A 15,805-nucleotide genomic window follows, 5' to 3' on the forward strand; every position below is an offset into this window, starting at 1 on the left:
AGATGATCATGTGTTTTTTTGTTTTGTTTTGTTTTGTTTTCTTTGAGTTTGTTTATATGGTGTATTACATTGACGGACTTTCGTATGTTGAACCACCCTTGCATCCCTGGGATGAAGCCTACTTGATCATGGTAGATAATTGTTTTGATGTGTTCTTGGAGTCTGTTTGCCAGTATTTTATTGAATATTTTTGCATCAATGTTCATGACGGAGATTGGTCTGTAGTTCTCTTTCTTTGTTGCATCTTTGTTTGGTTTAGGAATCAGGGTAAGTGTAGCCTCATAGAAGGAGTTTGGTAATATTCCTTCTGCTTCTATTGTGTGGAGCAATTTAAAGAGTATTGGTATTAAGTCTTCTTTGAAGATCTGGTAGAATTCTGCAGTGAAACCATCTGGTCCTGGGCTTTTTTTGGTTGGGAGACTTTTCATGACTGATTCTATTTCCTTAGGGGTTATTGGACTATTTAAATGGTTTATCTAGTCTTGATTTAACTTAGGTATGTGGTGCCTATCCAGAAAATTATCCATTTCTTTTAGATTTTCCAGTTTTGTGGAGTAGAGGTTTTTGAAGTATGACCTGATGATTCTCTGGATTTCCTCATTGTCTGTTGTTATGTCCCCCTTTTCATTTCTGATTTTGTTACTTTGGATGCTCTCTCTCTGTCTTTTGGTTAGTTTGGATAAGAGGATGTGGAGCAAGGGGAATTCTCCTCCACTGCTGGTGGGAATGTAAGCTTGTACAGCCACTTTGGAAATCAATATGGCACTTCCTTAGAAAATTGGAAATCCATCTCCCCCAAGACCCAGCTGTAGCACTCTTGGGCATATACCCAAGTAATGCTCAATCATACCACAAGGGCATTTGCTCAGCTATGTTCATATCAGCATTATTTGTAATAGCCAGAACCTGGAAACAACCTACATGCCCTTCAACTGAAGAATGGATAAAGAAAATATGGTACATATACACAATGGAATACTATTCAACAGAGTAAAACAATGACATCATGAGGTTTGCAGGCAAATGGATGGATCTAGAAAAAAAATCATCCAGAGTGAGGTAACCCAGACTCAGAAGGATGAACATGGTATGTACTCACTCATAGTAAGATACTAGATGTAAAACAAAGATGACTAGACTGCTACACAACTCCAGGGAGGCTACCTAGAAAACGGGACTCTAGGAAAGACACAGGGATCCCCCAATGACAGAGAAATGAATGAGATCTACATGAACAACTTGGACGACAGTGGGAGTAATGAAGGGCAAGGTTTGAGGGAAAGAAAGCTTAGGGGAGCAGGAGATCCAAGCTGGATCAAGAACAGAAAGGGAGAACAAGGAATAACAGACCATGATAAATGAAGACCACATGAAAACAGGAACAGGCAGAATGCTGGAGAGGTCCCCAGAAATCCAGAATGATACATCCTCTGTAGACTGCTGGCAATGGTCGAGAGAAAGCCTGATCTGACCTAGTCTGGTGATCAGATGACTAAACACCCTAACATTCGTATTGGAACTCTCATCCAATAACTGATGGAAATGGATGCAGAGATCCTCAGCCAGGCCCCAGGTGGAGCTCCAGGAGTCCAATTGTCGAGAAAGAGGAGGGACTGTAAGAGCGTGAATTGTTGAGCCCAAGACTGGAAAAAGCACAGGGACAAATAGCCAAACAAATGAGAGCACATGAATTATGAACCAAAGGCTGTGGAGCCCCCAGCTGGATCAGGCCCTCTGGATAAGTCAGACAATCGAATAGCTTGAACTGTTTGGGAGGCATTCAGGCTGTAGGACCAGGACCTGTCCTTAGTGCATGAGCTGGCTGTTTGGAACCTTGGGCTTACACAGGGACACTTTGCTCAGTCTGGAAGGAGGGGACTGGACCTGCCTGTACTGAATCCACCAGGATTTAAATGAATCCCCAGGGGAGTCTTGGCCCTGGAGGAGATGGAATAGAGGGGAGGGTCTGGGGGGAAGGGGGGGGCGGGAGGGGGGAGGACAGGGGAACCCATGGCTGATGTGTAAAATTAAAACAGAAATATAATAATAATAAAAAAAGAAAATCAGAATTGGTCCAATTAGTGATGACATTGTATGAGAGAGGGATTTTTGGAAGAACTTAACTGTATACCATTGTTAGAAATATGTGCAGTACTGACCATGACCTAGTCCTTCCATCTCTTTGTTAGCTACTAGACTGAGTGAAATATTGACAAGATGACCCTGGCATTCTTCACATTACCAATAAGATTATTTAAGACAAATTCATTACCAGTAACCCTGAGTTCATGCCATTCCTTTCATATTGCTCAGTAATGTCTAATTATAGAAACCATGATACCCACGGGTGGTTGGTTCAACAGTGCTCACTACTAATCTGTGCCACATCCTCCCAGAAACTTAGATAATTTCTATATTACTTACAACATTTTGACAATGTAAAGGATACTATTGTCACATATATTGTTTAGGGAATAATGGCATGATGGTAACTATACCCAAGTTCAGTAGGAGCTCTGTTTTTTATCTTGAATAGACTGAATATGGTATTGGTTGAATTCAGAATTGAGGAACCTACAGACACAGAGCACTGATGACATATTAATCTTGATGCCTTTTTAGTGAAGATTTATCTAATAAGGAGGCCCTCAGAATGGTATGAAAATGTGATAGGAGCGCTCAGAATTTCAGAGTACATATGTGAGTCTCTATGCCTAGCTTGCTGCAGTATTTAGAATGCTGAGGGGGAATAGGAAGCAGTGGAGGCTGAGCAGCCAGTTAATTGCTGGGTCTCTAGAGGACTAATGCAGGGGGCATTAAAGGTCATACTTGCAGCACTTTCATGGGAAACATTGATTGCTAAAGTTTGCTGAAAGCATGTTTTTACCAGGGTATTTCAGACGAGCCAGCCCAGAATTCAATGTAAACATGGCAGCTAGGAAAGCTCCATGTTGTGTGTTTTCCTAAGCTACTATTTCCTGAAACCTTTCCCTTGCAGATGGAAACCTTTATGCTGGAAAAGAGGCAGACACACTCAGAAGGTCTTCAAGGTGTTTTCTGACAGAGCTCCCTCTTGTTTCTTCTGCCATGAATGACATAATGCAGCTGGTGTGCTTGACTTTTCCCTGCTCATAGAGTTCTCCAGTCTGTTTGAAAATGGAGATCAAAGCTATTTACTAATTCACTGTCTCATAAGTACTGTTGAGATACTTACTGTGTGACAGTCTGGTATGTTTTGTAGGAGAGAGAAAAAGTCTGTTGACTTAGAGCTTCTTTGAGGCACAGGGAACACAGACAGTATTAACTTCTGTAGAGAGCTGTAGAAAATACTAGAATAAATGCATTAGATGCCTTTAATCTCTTGTCTGTCCAGCAGGTTGTAGAGAGCTGTAGAAAGTACTAGAATAAATGCATTAGATGCCTTTAATCTGTTGTCTATCCAGCAGGTTTTAATAAAGCATCTGGTTTGCTTCTGGTAGTCTTACAAATCTGAACAAAATAAGTATCTCTTTATTTTATGGAACTTATATTCTAATGAACTGATAGCTGATAAGTTGAGTTAGCTAATGGCATGAACTGGGAGTGAGTGGGGTGCTGATGACCTGAAATGATATTCAGAATCAGAATCATTTAGATTTATTTCTGTAAACATGCATTTCCACTAAAGGTATATAATATTAAGGCAGTGGATTCTGGCATATTCAAGGCATCATAAGGGGTCTGTCTATTTAGCTGTTGCTGCAATCATTGGTGGAAGTGGGGAGAATTCCAGTGGTAAGGGGCCTGTAGGACATAATAAATTCTGTAGTTTTTACTCTGAAGTTAGATGTGAAGTTTCTATGGTGGGACTGTGGTGTGGTGATCTGATTTATCTTTGACTGTATTAATGATTATCATGTCATTGTAAATTAGTAGGTGTGGAAGGTGGTAATTCAAATTGGATGTCATTGAAATAGTCCAGGTGAACAATAATGCTCATAAGGAGTGATTGAGTTAGAAGTGGAGAAATGTTTTGAAGACAGAAATGGCAGATTTTTAGTAACTTTTTATTTTTTTTAGTAAATTTTTTAGTACAAAATTGTAGGTAATTCCAAGATTTTTGAACTGAGTGAAGTCTCTAATGGTAGTAATATTCACTGAGAAAGGAAACATCATTTTAAAATTTTAATTAAAATATAATTATATCAATTCCTCTTCACTTTCTACCTTCTTATCTCTCCCATGTGCACAACCCCCCGTTGATGGCCTCCTCTTCTTTAGTTGTTGTTGCCTATATAAATGTTTATGTATATACACAGACGTACATAAATACATACATACCCTGATGATTCTGTTCAGTGTTGCCTACACGTATATGTTTCTAGGGATGACCACTTGGTTTTCAACAACCAGTCAGGAGGCTCATCCCTAGGGAAGACTGATTCTCTCTCTCAGCAGTTACTAGTTGCTTGTAGGTCTTGAACTAGAGTTTGGGCCTGTGAGATTCCCCCATATGCACTGGATGTCAACTAGTGTTGGGATTTTGTTCAGGTCAGGTTTTGTTTAGGCAGCCATTTTGTTGAGATTTCATGGGTGTATCTTCCCTGCCATAGCAAGGCGACACATAACTCACAACAGATTTCCTGGTCTTCTGGTTCTTAGAATCTTTTTGCCTCCTCTCCCCCAGTATTCCCTGAGCCTTAACAACAGGAGTTGTGTTGTAGATACATCAGCTGGGGCTAGGTACTCCATGCTCAGTGCTCTGCCTTTGGACTAGTTGTGGCATTCTGTAATGGTCTCATGTTGCAAAACAGGAGCTTCTGTGATGAGGGTTAAGAACTACACTTATCTGTGGGTGTAAGGATAAGTATTTAGAATGCAGTTAGGAATTAACATTGGTTTAATGAAGTGGTGGTAGTCGGTTTTCAGCTAAGATTCATGACCTCACTAGTCATGTGTAGTTGGCTATGTTTACAGTACCAGGCATGATTTTGCTCTTGTTTAGTGGGCCTTAAGTCAAATTAGACAGTTGTTGGTTACAGCCACTATTGTAACTTGCTGATTATTGTTTTGATTCATAGGTGTCATAGCTGGGTATAGGATTATTGACTGCTTTTCTCTCTTAGCAACCTGTATATCACCTTCTAGTGCAATGAAAACTCCAGTCCTCTGGTCAGGGAACATCTTTTGTCCCTATAGAGAAAAGAATAAAAGATTTGAGGAATTACCAGTAAGTTTAGAAAATTAATTAAATTTACCTGTTACTTTCAAAGAGCTAATGAGAGAAATGGAAGTGTTTGGAAAGATTACAATAGAACATTTTCAGTGGCAACATCTGTTCCTAGTAAATTCATATCTGTAAGTTACAAATTCAGGAAGTAGAAATAAGTAAGGATATCACTGAACTAAATGGCACCATCAGTCAGCTGAATAGCTGACATTTATAGACATTATAGAGTGTTGTCCAGCATGAACAGAACACATGTTCTTCCTAAGCTCAGACAGAGCATTGACCAAGACAGATAGTGTTCAAGACCCTCAAATACAAGTTAGCAAAAACCAGCAAAATAAAAATTATAGCTAAACTCTCGTAAAACATAGAATCAAACCTGTTAACAGTAACATAAACATACTTGGAAAATTCATAAATATTTGAAAATTAACATATTCCAAGAAAAGGGGTTTTCGAAAAATAATCCTAAGAGGAATTTTAAAATACTGTTATTGAAGTTAAAGTGAAGATGCAAGTCATCTAAACTTGGATGGAGCAGGGAAAGGATGGCTTGCAAGGGGAGTTGGATTATTAAGAATTTATTAGAAAAAGAACTTCTTAATCCAGTGTAAGCTAAAGAAATAAACAATCGAATAAGATCAGAAGCAAAGGAAAGTAAAAACCAGTGTTGGAGAACAACAAAATCAAAAGTTGATTCTTTGCCAAAAAATGAAAAAAAAATAATTAAAATTTGAACCAGGCTAACCAAGGGAAAAGTAGAAAAATACAAATTGCTAATGATACTATTGATCTTACCCATTTTCATTAAGATAATAATAAAGGGATTTTATGAAGATTTCTTTTGAAAAAAATGACATAAAGTATAGATTACTTTTGGAGGAAAACTGTTTTAGCCAGCTTCTCATTACCACTACAGAAACACCTGGTATAATCATCTTACAAAAGGAAAAGTAGAGTGTCTTGGTGTACATGGTTAGTTCCAGCACTAAGATGTGGAGACAGGAAAGATAAAGATCTGAAGGTCAGCCTTAGCTAGATAATGAATTTGAAGCCACACTGAATTTTGTGAGACGTGCTATCAAAAAACAATAATTACAACAACAAACTGCAACAATCAAAAGAGCCAAAAGTTTATTTAATTTCATTTTTTATTGTGTGTGTGTATGTGTGTGTGTATGTGTGTGTATGTGTGTGTGTGTATGTGTGTGTGTATGTATGTGTGTGTGTATGTGTGTGTGTATGTGTGTGTATGTGTGTGTATGTATGTGTGTGTATGTGTGTGTGTATGTGTGTGTGTGTGTGTGTGTGTGTGTGTGTGTGTGTGTGTGTGTCTTTTTCTGTTTGTCTGTCTGGGTATGTGTATGTGAATGCAGGTACCCTCAGAGGCCAGAGAAGAGCATTTGACTCCCTGGAGCCAGAGACAGGTCTGCCTGACATGGTGCTGGGAGTGAACTCTGGTCTTCATGAAAAGCAGCAAGTGCTCCTAGCTACCATGTCATCTCTCCAGTGCCAGGAAAAGTTTAGTTTGGCCTATAGTTTTGGATGTTTCAGTCCTTAACTTATTGGCCTAAATGCTTTGGGTTTATGGGATGCCACAGTATATATACATAGGGCAAGAACTTGAGGGGAAGACATGGCCTGCTCCATGAGGTGGCCAGAAAGAAGATAAAAATGATGCAGGAAGGAGCCAGGGTCTTATAACCTCCTCATGCATCCAGTGACTTCATTTCTTCCCTGGAATCCCAAGCTACTAAAGGTTCTACCTTTTCCTTACAGTTCTAAATTCACTGGGGAATTCTGTGAAAAATTAAGGATGATATTATAGCCATTTTCTATAATTGTTTCCAGAAAATTATAGCAGAGAATCCTGTCAGTCTCATTTTATGAGGTCCGCTTACCCTAATATCAAACTCACACATAAGGCAGGAAAATTTCATGGGGCTCACAAATATGAACACAACTTCCTATAAACTAGAAGGGCATTGTGGCTTAAGTGCTACTTATTTTAGGTCCACAAATGTACATCAACATTCAGCCTCAGGAAGTCATCATGTCAAACAGACTAAAAAAGAAAAGCTGTATATCAGTACGTGAAGAAAAATACTTATTTATGCTAAATTCTCAATAAAGAAGAATCAAGACTAGGGTGGGGACACTTCCTATACCTTATTTAAAAAAAATGCCCATAAAACCCACAGAGATAGTGTCAGATTTACTGGTGAGAGGCCAGATATTTTCCTGCTAAGATCATGAACAAGGAAGCAGAGCTGCTGTCTTTTACCACTGCTCGGCAGCATCTAACAACATATAAGACAAGGAAAACTGTGTGCAGAGGGAAGGAAGAAATAAAATTCTTTGTTTCTAAATAGCAGAAGTGACTATAGAAAATCCTAAGGAAATAACAGAATAATGAAAAGAACTGATTACATTAAGGTTCGGGATAAAGGTTAGCATAAAAGTCAGTCTTTTCTTCATATTAGTAGTGACCAACTAGAGTTTGAAGTTTGAAAAAACAACCAAAATTTCTATTTATATTAGTAATCAGAAGTAAAACAAATTACTAATTCCTTAATCTAACAAAATATAATTTCTATATGATGAAAACTATAAAACTCTGATGAAAGAAAGCAAAGATCTATTTTTTTTATGTTTATGAGTAGGAGGCCAATGTTAACAATCTAGATTTTTCCTAACAAAGTATCTATTTACTGGATCCTTTTTCAACATCAGCAAATTATTTCGTGGATCTTTGAAAGTATATTAGGAAAGGCAAAACCTACAGAATTATAACAGTCTTAAAATGTACAGTTTGAGGATTGAGTACTTGAGTTCATGCCTTACTATAAGTGAAGATGCAGAAATGAGATGGTATAACATTGGCAAGAAAACAATCAAATAGATGAATAAAGTGGACTGCCTTCCCTAAAACTAGGCATGTATGTAGATATTTGACTGATCTTTCAGAAAGAATAAAGGTAATGTAATAGAGAAATGGAGTGGAATTTTCTTTTAGACAAAAGATGCTGGACATCTGTGAAAACAGCAAAAACCACAAGAATCCCAGATGCACACCTTACATCTATCTAACATTAACTGAAAATGTAAATTCTAAATAATATACACACTATTATAACACTTTGCAGATAGCTAAACAAGGAATATAGATGACACTGGGTTTGGCAGGGCTTTTTTTTTTTAATACAAAGGTAAAGTTTAGCCATTAGAGAAAGCAGTGTGGAAGGTCTTAAAAAATTAAAGGTAAAAATTCTGTATGATTTAGTAATTCTGTAACATATTCTTACAGAACTGGTCACTATAGTCAAGATAGGGCATCAACCTACCATCAATCAGTGGATATATGGAAAGAGAAATGTGGTATAGAAACACAATTGAATACTGTACATTGCCTTAGGAAGGAAGGAATTTTTGGTCATTTGTAGCATCTTGGATAATCCTGGAAGATATTATGTTAAATGAAATAAGCATTGAAAAACAAGTATTTTAAGATCTTACTTCCATATTGAATCTAAAAATGTTGAATTCTCTTAAGTAGAGCAGAGCATGGCCACTGAAGACTTTTAATAGTGGCTAAGCCATTTTTTTCCTTTTTTAAAATTTATTATATTTGTGTTTTAATTTTACACATCAGCCATAGGTTCCCCTGTCCTCCCCTATACCATCCCCGTCCCCACCTTCCCTCCAGCCCCTCCCCTCCATTCCCATCTCCTCCAGGGCCAAGACTCTCCTGGGGATTCATTTAAATCCTGGTGGATTCAGTACAGGCAGGTCCAGTCCCCTCCTTCCAGGCTGAGCAAAGTGTCCCTGTGTAAGCCCAAGGTTCCAAACAGCCAGCTCATGCACTAAGGACAGGTCTAGGTCCCACTGCCTGGGTGCCTCCCAAACAGTTCAAGCTATTCAATTGTCTCACTTATCCAGAGGGCCTGATCCAGCTGGGGGCTCCACAGCCTTTGGTTCATAATTCATGTGCTTCCATTTTTTTGGCTATTTCCAATCTTCCAATTCCCTGTGCTTTTCCAATCTTGGTCTCAACAATTCATGCTCTTACAGTCCCTCCTCTTTCTCGACAATTGGACTCCTGGAACTCCACCTGGGGCCTGGCCGAGGATCTCTACATCCACTTCCATCAGTTATTGGATGAGAGTTCCAGCACGACTGTTAGGGTGTTTGGCCATCTGATCACCAGACTAGGTCAGATCTGGCTTTCTCTCAACCATTGCCAGCAGACTACAGAAGATGTATCATTGTGGATTTCTGGGGACCTCTAGAGCACTCTGCCTATTCCTATTCTCATGTCATCATTTATCATGGTCTGTTATTCCTTGTTCTCCCTTTCTGTTCTTGATCCAGCTTGGATCTCCTGCTCCCCTAAGCTTTCTTTCCTCAAACCTTGCCCTTCATTACTCCCACTGTCGTCCAGGTTGTTCATGTAGCTCTCATCCATTTCTCTGTCATTGAGTAATCCCTGTGACTTTCCTAGGATCCCGTTTTCTAGGTAGCCTTCCTGGAGTTGTGTAGCAGTCTAGTCATCTGTGTTTTACATCTAGTATCTTACTATGAGTGAGTACATACCATGTTTGTCTTTCTGAGTCTGGGTTACCTCATTCAGGATGATTTTTTTCTAGATCCACCCATTTGCCTGCAAACCTCATGATGTCATTGTTTTTCTCTGCTGAGTAGTACTCCATTGTGTATATGTACCATATTTTCTTTATCCATTCTTCAGTTGAAGGGCCTCTAGGTTGTTTCCAGGTTCTGGCTATTACAAACAATGCTGATATGAATATAGCTGAGCAAATGCCCTTGTGGTATGATTGAGCATTTGTTGGGTATATGCCCAAGAGTGCTACAGCTGGGTCTTGGGGAAGATAGATTCCCAATTTTCTAAGGAAGCGCCATATTGATTTCCAAAGTGGCTATACAAGCTTGCATTCCCACCAGCAGTGGAGGAGAGTTCCCCTTGCTCCACATCCTCTCCAGCATAAGCTGTCTTCTGTGTTTTTGATCTTAGCCATTCTGACAGGTGTAAGGTGGTATCTCAGAGTCGTTTTGATTTGCATTTCCTGGATAATTAGGGATGTCGAGCAATTCCTTCAATGTCTTTCAGCCATTTGAACTTCCTCTGTGGAGAATTCTCTGTTTAGTTCTATATCCCATTTCTGAATTGGACTGTAGGGCATTTTGATGTCTAATTTCTTGAGTTCTTTATATGTTCTGGATATCAGCCCTCTGTCAGATGTGGGGTTGGTGAAGACCTTTTCCCATTCTGTAGGCTGTTGGTTTGTCTTGTTGACCGTGTCCTTTGCTGTACAAAAGCTTCTCAGTTTCAACAGGTCCCATTGATTGATTGTTTCTCTCAGTGTCTGTGCTACTGGTGTTATATTTAGGAAGTAATCTCCTGTGCCAATGCGTTTAAGACTACTCCCTGCTTTCTTTTCTATCAGATTCAGAGTAACTAACAGGACCCTAAGAAAGACACAGGGATCCCCCAATGACAGAGAAAAGGATGAGGTCTACATGAGCAAACTGGACATGAGGCGGGGGTAATGAGAGCAAGGATAGAGGGAAAGAGAGCTTAGGGAAGTGGGAGATACCAGCTGGATCAAGAACAGATAGGGAGAACAAGGAAAGAGAGACCATGATAAATGAAGACCCCATGGGAATAGGAAGAAGCAAAGTGCTAGAGAGGTCCCCAGAAATCCACAAAGATACCTCCACTGCAGACTACTGGCAATGGTCGAGAGAAAGCCCAAAGTGACCTACTCTGGTGATCCGAATGGCCAAACACCCTAACTGCCATTCTATAACTCTCATCCAATGACTGATGGATCCATGGCCAGGCCCCAGGTGGAGCTCAGGGAGTCAAATTGGCGAGAAAGAGGAGGGATTGTATGATTGAGAAATGTTGAGACCAAGATTGGAAAAAGCACAGGGACAAATGTCCAAACTAGTAGAAACACATGAACTATGAACCAATAGCTGAGGAGCCACCAACTGGATCAGACCCTCTGGATAACTGAGACAGTTGATTAGCTTGAACAGTTTGGGAGGTCCCCAGGCAGTGGGACCCAGACCTGTCCTTAGTGCATGAGCTGGCGGTTTGGAACCTGGGGCTTATGCAGGGACACTTTGCTCAGCCTGGAAGGAGGGGACAGGACTTAACTGGACCAAAGCTGCCAGGTTGAGCTGAATCCCCAGGGAAGTCCTTGCCCTGGAGGAGATGGGAATAGGGGGTGGGCTGGGGCGAGGGCGGAGGGAGGAGGGAGGACAGCAGAATCCGTGGCTGATTTGTAAATTTATATTAAATTATAAAATTAAAAACAAGAGCCTTCTGATGAAAAAGTACAGAGCTCCGACAGTAACTGCTGAGAATGGATTATGTTATAACATAGGCATATTTACAAGCAGCTGAAGGGACCAGAGGATGGAGGCAATTTGAGAATGTAGGAAGGCGCTTTGTTTTGGAATCATACAAAGAGTAAAAATTGAATCAATTTCTGAGATTAAATTTGCTTTTTGACAGAAATGAGAAAATCAAAGGAAATAGTTTGCAGGGGGTGTATATAAATACATTTTCCTCATTTATTGAAGAAAAAGAATGTTTTTTTTTTCTGGTAGGTTACATTTAACTCTCAGAGAGAGAGAGAGAGAGAGAGAAGAAGAAGAGAAGGGGAGAGGGAGGAGGGGAAGGGGGAGGGAGGAGGGGGGAGAGGGGAGAGAGAAAGACAGAGAGAGATCCAGAGAGACAGAGAGTTTACAACTAAAAATTTATTAGAAAAGGTTCCTTCTGCGCGTGTTGGCACCTGCCTTTAATCCCAGCATTCAGGAGGCAGAGGCAGGATGATCTCTGTGTGTTCATACAAAGTAAGTTCCAGGACAGCTATACAGAGAAGAAACCCTGTCTTGGTGGTGTGGGAAGGTTCCTATGGGCTTTGTAGAAGAGAAGTGTTTCTAGAAGCTGATGTGATTCAATACTCCCAGCCCTGTTACCAAGTGGTATAGACATGTGGTGGTTAGTTACATCATATACTTATTTGCCTTTTTCACTCTAGGCATATGAATGTGTTTTTATATTTAAATATTATTTCACAGGATGCTAGACATGCAGCTGAAGAAGAGATATATACAAACTTAAATCAGAAGATTGACCAGTTTCTGCAGCTGGCTGACTATGACTGGATGACAGGAGACTTAGACAACAAAGCTAGTGACTACCTAGTCGACCTCATTGCCTTCCTTCGGAGCACATTTGCGGTATTCACACACCTTCCTGTAAGTGATAGTTGCTTCTCTTTTGCCCCTCAAAGTAGAAAAAGGGTGCCTTAAACTAGCTTTGGGAAAGGTTTTCATTTCTTATTTAAGTTGTCAGTGCCCCTTTAATCTCTAAGAGCTCTTAGTAGATATATAATCCATAAAGGGATTTTCAGGCCTCCCATATAATTTGATTTCAAAGACTTTTGCTCTTTTTTTTTTTCATTTTGTCTATACTGTCAGGTCTTGTTATGCCTGCATCATAAGTCCCCAGGAGTCTTAGTTTGTATGCAAAAGCAAAGAGCCTTTATTTATTGCAAGCTTTAGCTTGGGCTTCCTGTCCATTCTGGCACAGCTGTTGGATCAGGGAGAGCATTGAGCTCAGTTATGGCAGGGGTTTTAAGGAGTATAGGATCGGGGGTAGGGGATTCCAGATTCAGATGGACGTTTAACTCCTGATTGGTCAGGAGTGAGGTAACAGAAGTCTTGTCAAACAGGGACTAGACTAGTATTGGCATTGCTGCAAGGAATTTGGCAACCTAAATACAAGTGATGTAAGCTATCTTTTATGTCTTGGAGCATCTAGTACTTGTTTGTCTCAATTCTGATTGGTCTGCAGGGTACAGTTTGTAGCTTTTCCTGGTTATTGTAAGGGTGGGGCCTACTCCCAGTATTGGCATGGCTGCACTGATGGTAAGTTAGGTCTCTTTAGTCTTCCAACTAAGTTCAAAGTCATTAGTATAGGACATGGAAAATACCTTGTAAAGAACATCAAAGAGACTTGTTAGTTAACATTTAAGGTCTGTTTCTTTTAATTTTAGGACTTCCTTTGATTTTTTATGATTTGAATTTCTTTGTTGAACCTCTTGTCTTTTTATCTGGTTTTTAGTTGTTTTCTGGTTATATTAGTCACAATCATTGAAAATTATGTTTATTAAATTATTGTTTATGTACATACTGATGGGTTTGAATTTTAGTGATATGTTTGTGATTCTTCCTAGTATTTTTTTGTTTGCTCTTTGACATTGAATTTAAACTGCATAGATTTTGCTTTCTAATAGTGTCCATTCTTTCCCTTATTAATATGTGGGGTGATCTGTTGTATTTGGGCTGATCTTAGTCACAGGGTTGGGTTACAGTTGTCATGTACCTTTAGTCATGTCTATTGCTAGTTAAGGTGCTATAAGGACATTGATAACCACAGGCCTGTCATTGTCTTTAGCACCAAAAATAACTGCAGAAATATCTGCATTTCAGCCTTGTGCCTTCTGCAGGCAGATATTGAGAAAGAGTGTTAGCAGTGGACTAATACACAGATAAAAACAGTTTTAAAAAACCAAAAATCCAATTTGTAAGTTGTTGGTGTCTATGTACCACTCTCTTGCCTTTTAGCTTTTCCTATACTCTGAACGTTTGTGTAAACTTAGAATTTATATGGTGGACCTAATTACCCCTGGGATAGCAGGATGTAAGCCCCTGGAGATGATGGCCATGGGCTAGGGCCTTCATGAGGAATTTTAGAGAGATTTTTGTTTCTTCTATAATAATAGAATGCCTCAGGAATATGCATATTATGAAATTGCAAATGGGTCCTCACCAGACATGAAATCTGTTATCACCAGGATCTTACACTTCCCAGGTTCTGGGAAGAAATAAAGTTCAGTTGTTTATGAGCTACCTGTCAATGATTTTTTTGTTTGTTTGTTTGTTTTGTTTATAAACTACCTGGTCTTCGGTTTTTCATTACTGCAACAGGAATGGATTTAAAAACTGCCTGTCCGAGATTCTTACCATTTGTCCTAAGCTGAGTCCCTGTGTCTGAGCCACTGTGAGACTTTGGAAAGTCTCATTCTGACTTTCAAAGGTTTTGGCATAAACCTTTGTTTTCATGAGCTGTTAAGCTTTAGAATTAAACAAACGTCGTAATGGAAAATTTGGTTCTCAGATCTCTAATTTTAGCACTGTAGAGCTTTGAAAGAAAGAAAAACTGTTTTAAATCTGTAATAGCTAGCTATTCTCTTCCTGGGACCCTGGGACCCTAGGACCCTAGGACCTAATTCTGGTTCTCTGTTTATTGCCTGTGCTGGAGTTTGGCCAGTGTCACCAAGGACTGCTGCTGAGCCTCACTCAGATCACATTAAAAAGGTTCTGCCTTTTCTGCAGTTTTATTCTTTTTAATCTTCCTTGTTCATAGCATTCTGATGTCTTGTTTGGTTTTTTTTGTTGTTGTTGTTGTTGTTGTTGTTTGTTTTTTGAGACAGGGTTTCTCTGTGTAGCTCTGGCTGTCTTGGAAGTCGCTCTGTAGACCAGGCTGATCTCAAACTCAGATCTGCCTGCCTCTGCCTCCTGAGTGCTGGGATTAAAGGTGTGTGCCAGTACTGCCTGATTTGAATTTTGATGTCTTTAAAGAAAAAATTGTGTTTTTTTACTTCTAGCTGTGCTTAGTTAGTAGGAAGATTGACTTGAGGAAAATTGTGCTATTTAATCTCATTTCACCCAAATAACAAGACAAGACAAATCTAGCACAAAAATACTTTAAAAATTCATTGGAGTTGGAGAAACAGCTCAGTAGTTAAGAGCACTTGCTGCTCTTACAGTGTACCTGGGTTTGGTTCCTAGCACCTACTTGGTGTTTTTACAACCATCTGTGCCAGCTTTTGGCCTCTGGGCACCAGCCATACACATAATGTACTTACATACATGTAGGCAAAACACTCACGCACATATCATAAAAATAAGCAAATTAAAAAAATACAAAGCAAGCTTACAATTATGGGTAAAAATAAATTAAAATTGAATGTCAATTCTAGTTGTTGTAAGAAAGTAATTCAGTAACTACTGTCTAGGATTTGTTATAGAAATGTATGGATGGTTCTAGATTTTTAAAATTTCCTAATATTTGACTTTCCCAATTACTGTGTAAGTGAGAGAAAGTATGTTGGTATATAATATAACTTATAAAGTTGTAAGAACATTATATAATATCCAATGTTCATTATTGTTTTAAAAATAAAATTCAGTAAAAGATAAGTAGAATGATGCTTTTAATAATAGGAAATTCAACAGCTAGTATAAATTTAATAGGGTTATACTAAACACATGAAATTACATTATCATCAGGAGGTTAAAAATTCTTATCACCAGTGTTTTAGAAGTTCCCTTAAATAAATAAAATTTTCTAAGAACAAATAATAATTATAGTAATCAGACATGTATGCCTCAGTGTGTTTTTACTGCTATAACATACCTGAATAAATTATGAACAGCAGAAATTTCTTTCTGTGTATAATTAACAAGTATTTAGTAAAAATAATGTGAAGAATT

General features: G+C 39.0%; 1 protein-coding gene across 5 annotated transcripts in view; it reads left to right on the forward strand.

The window, feature by feature from the left end:
* Exoc6b (exocyst complex component 6B) overlaps positions 1–15,805 on the forward strand; it is a 470,758-nt gene that overhangs the window by 239,959 nt on the left and 214,994 nt on the right. For all 5 annotated transcript variants that reach the window (XM_036180693.1, XM_036180694.1, XM_036180697.1 and 2 more), the window contains one exon: positions 12,323–12,502. In XM_036180693.1, the coding sequence (XP_036036586.1) occupies positions 12,323–12,502 (180 nt within the window). The remainder of the gene's footprint in view (positions 1–12,322; positions 12,503–15,805) is intronic.

Source organism: Onychomys torridus, chromosome 3 (assembly GCF_903995425.1).
Source record: "Onychomys torridus chromosome 3, mOncTor1.1, whole genome shotgun sequence".
Taxonomy (NCBI): Eukaryota; Metazoa; Chordata; class Mammalia; order Rodentia; family Cricetidae; genus Onychomys; species Onychomys torridus.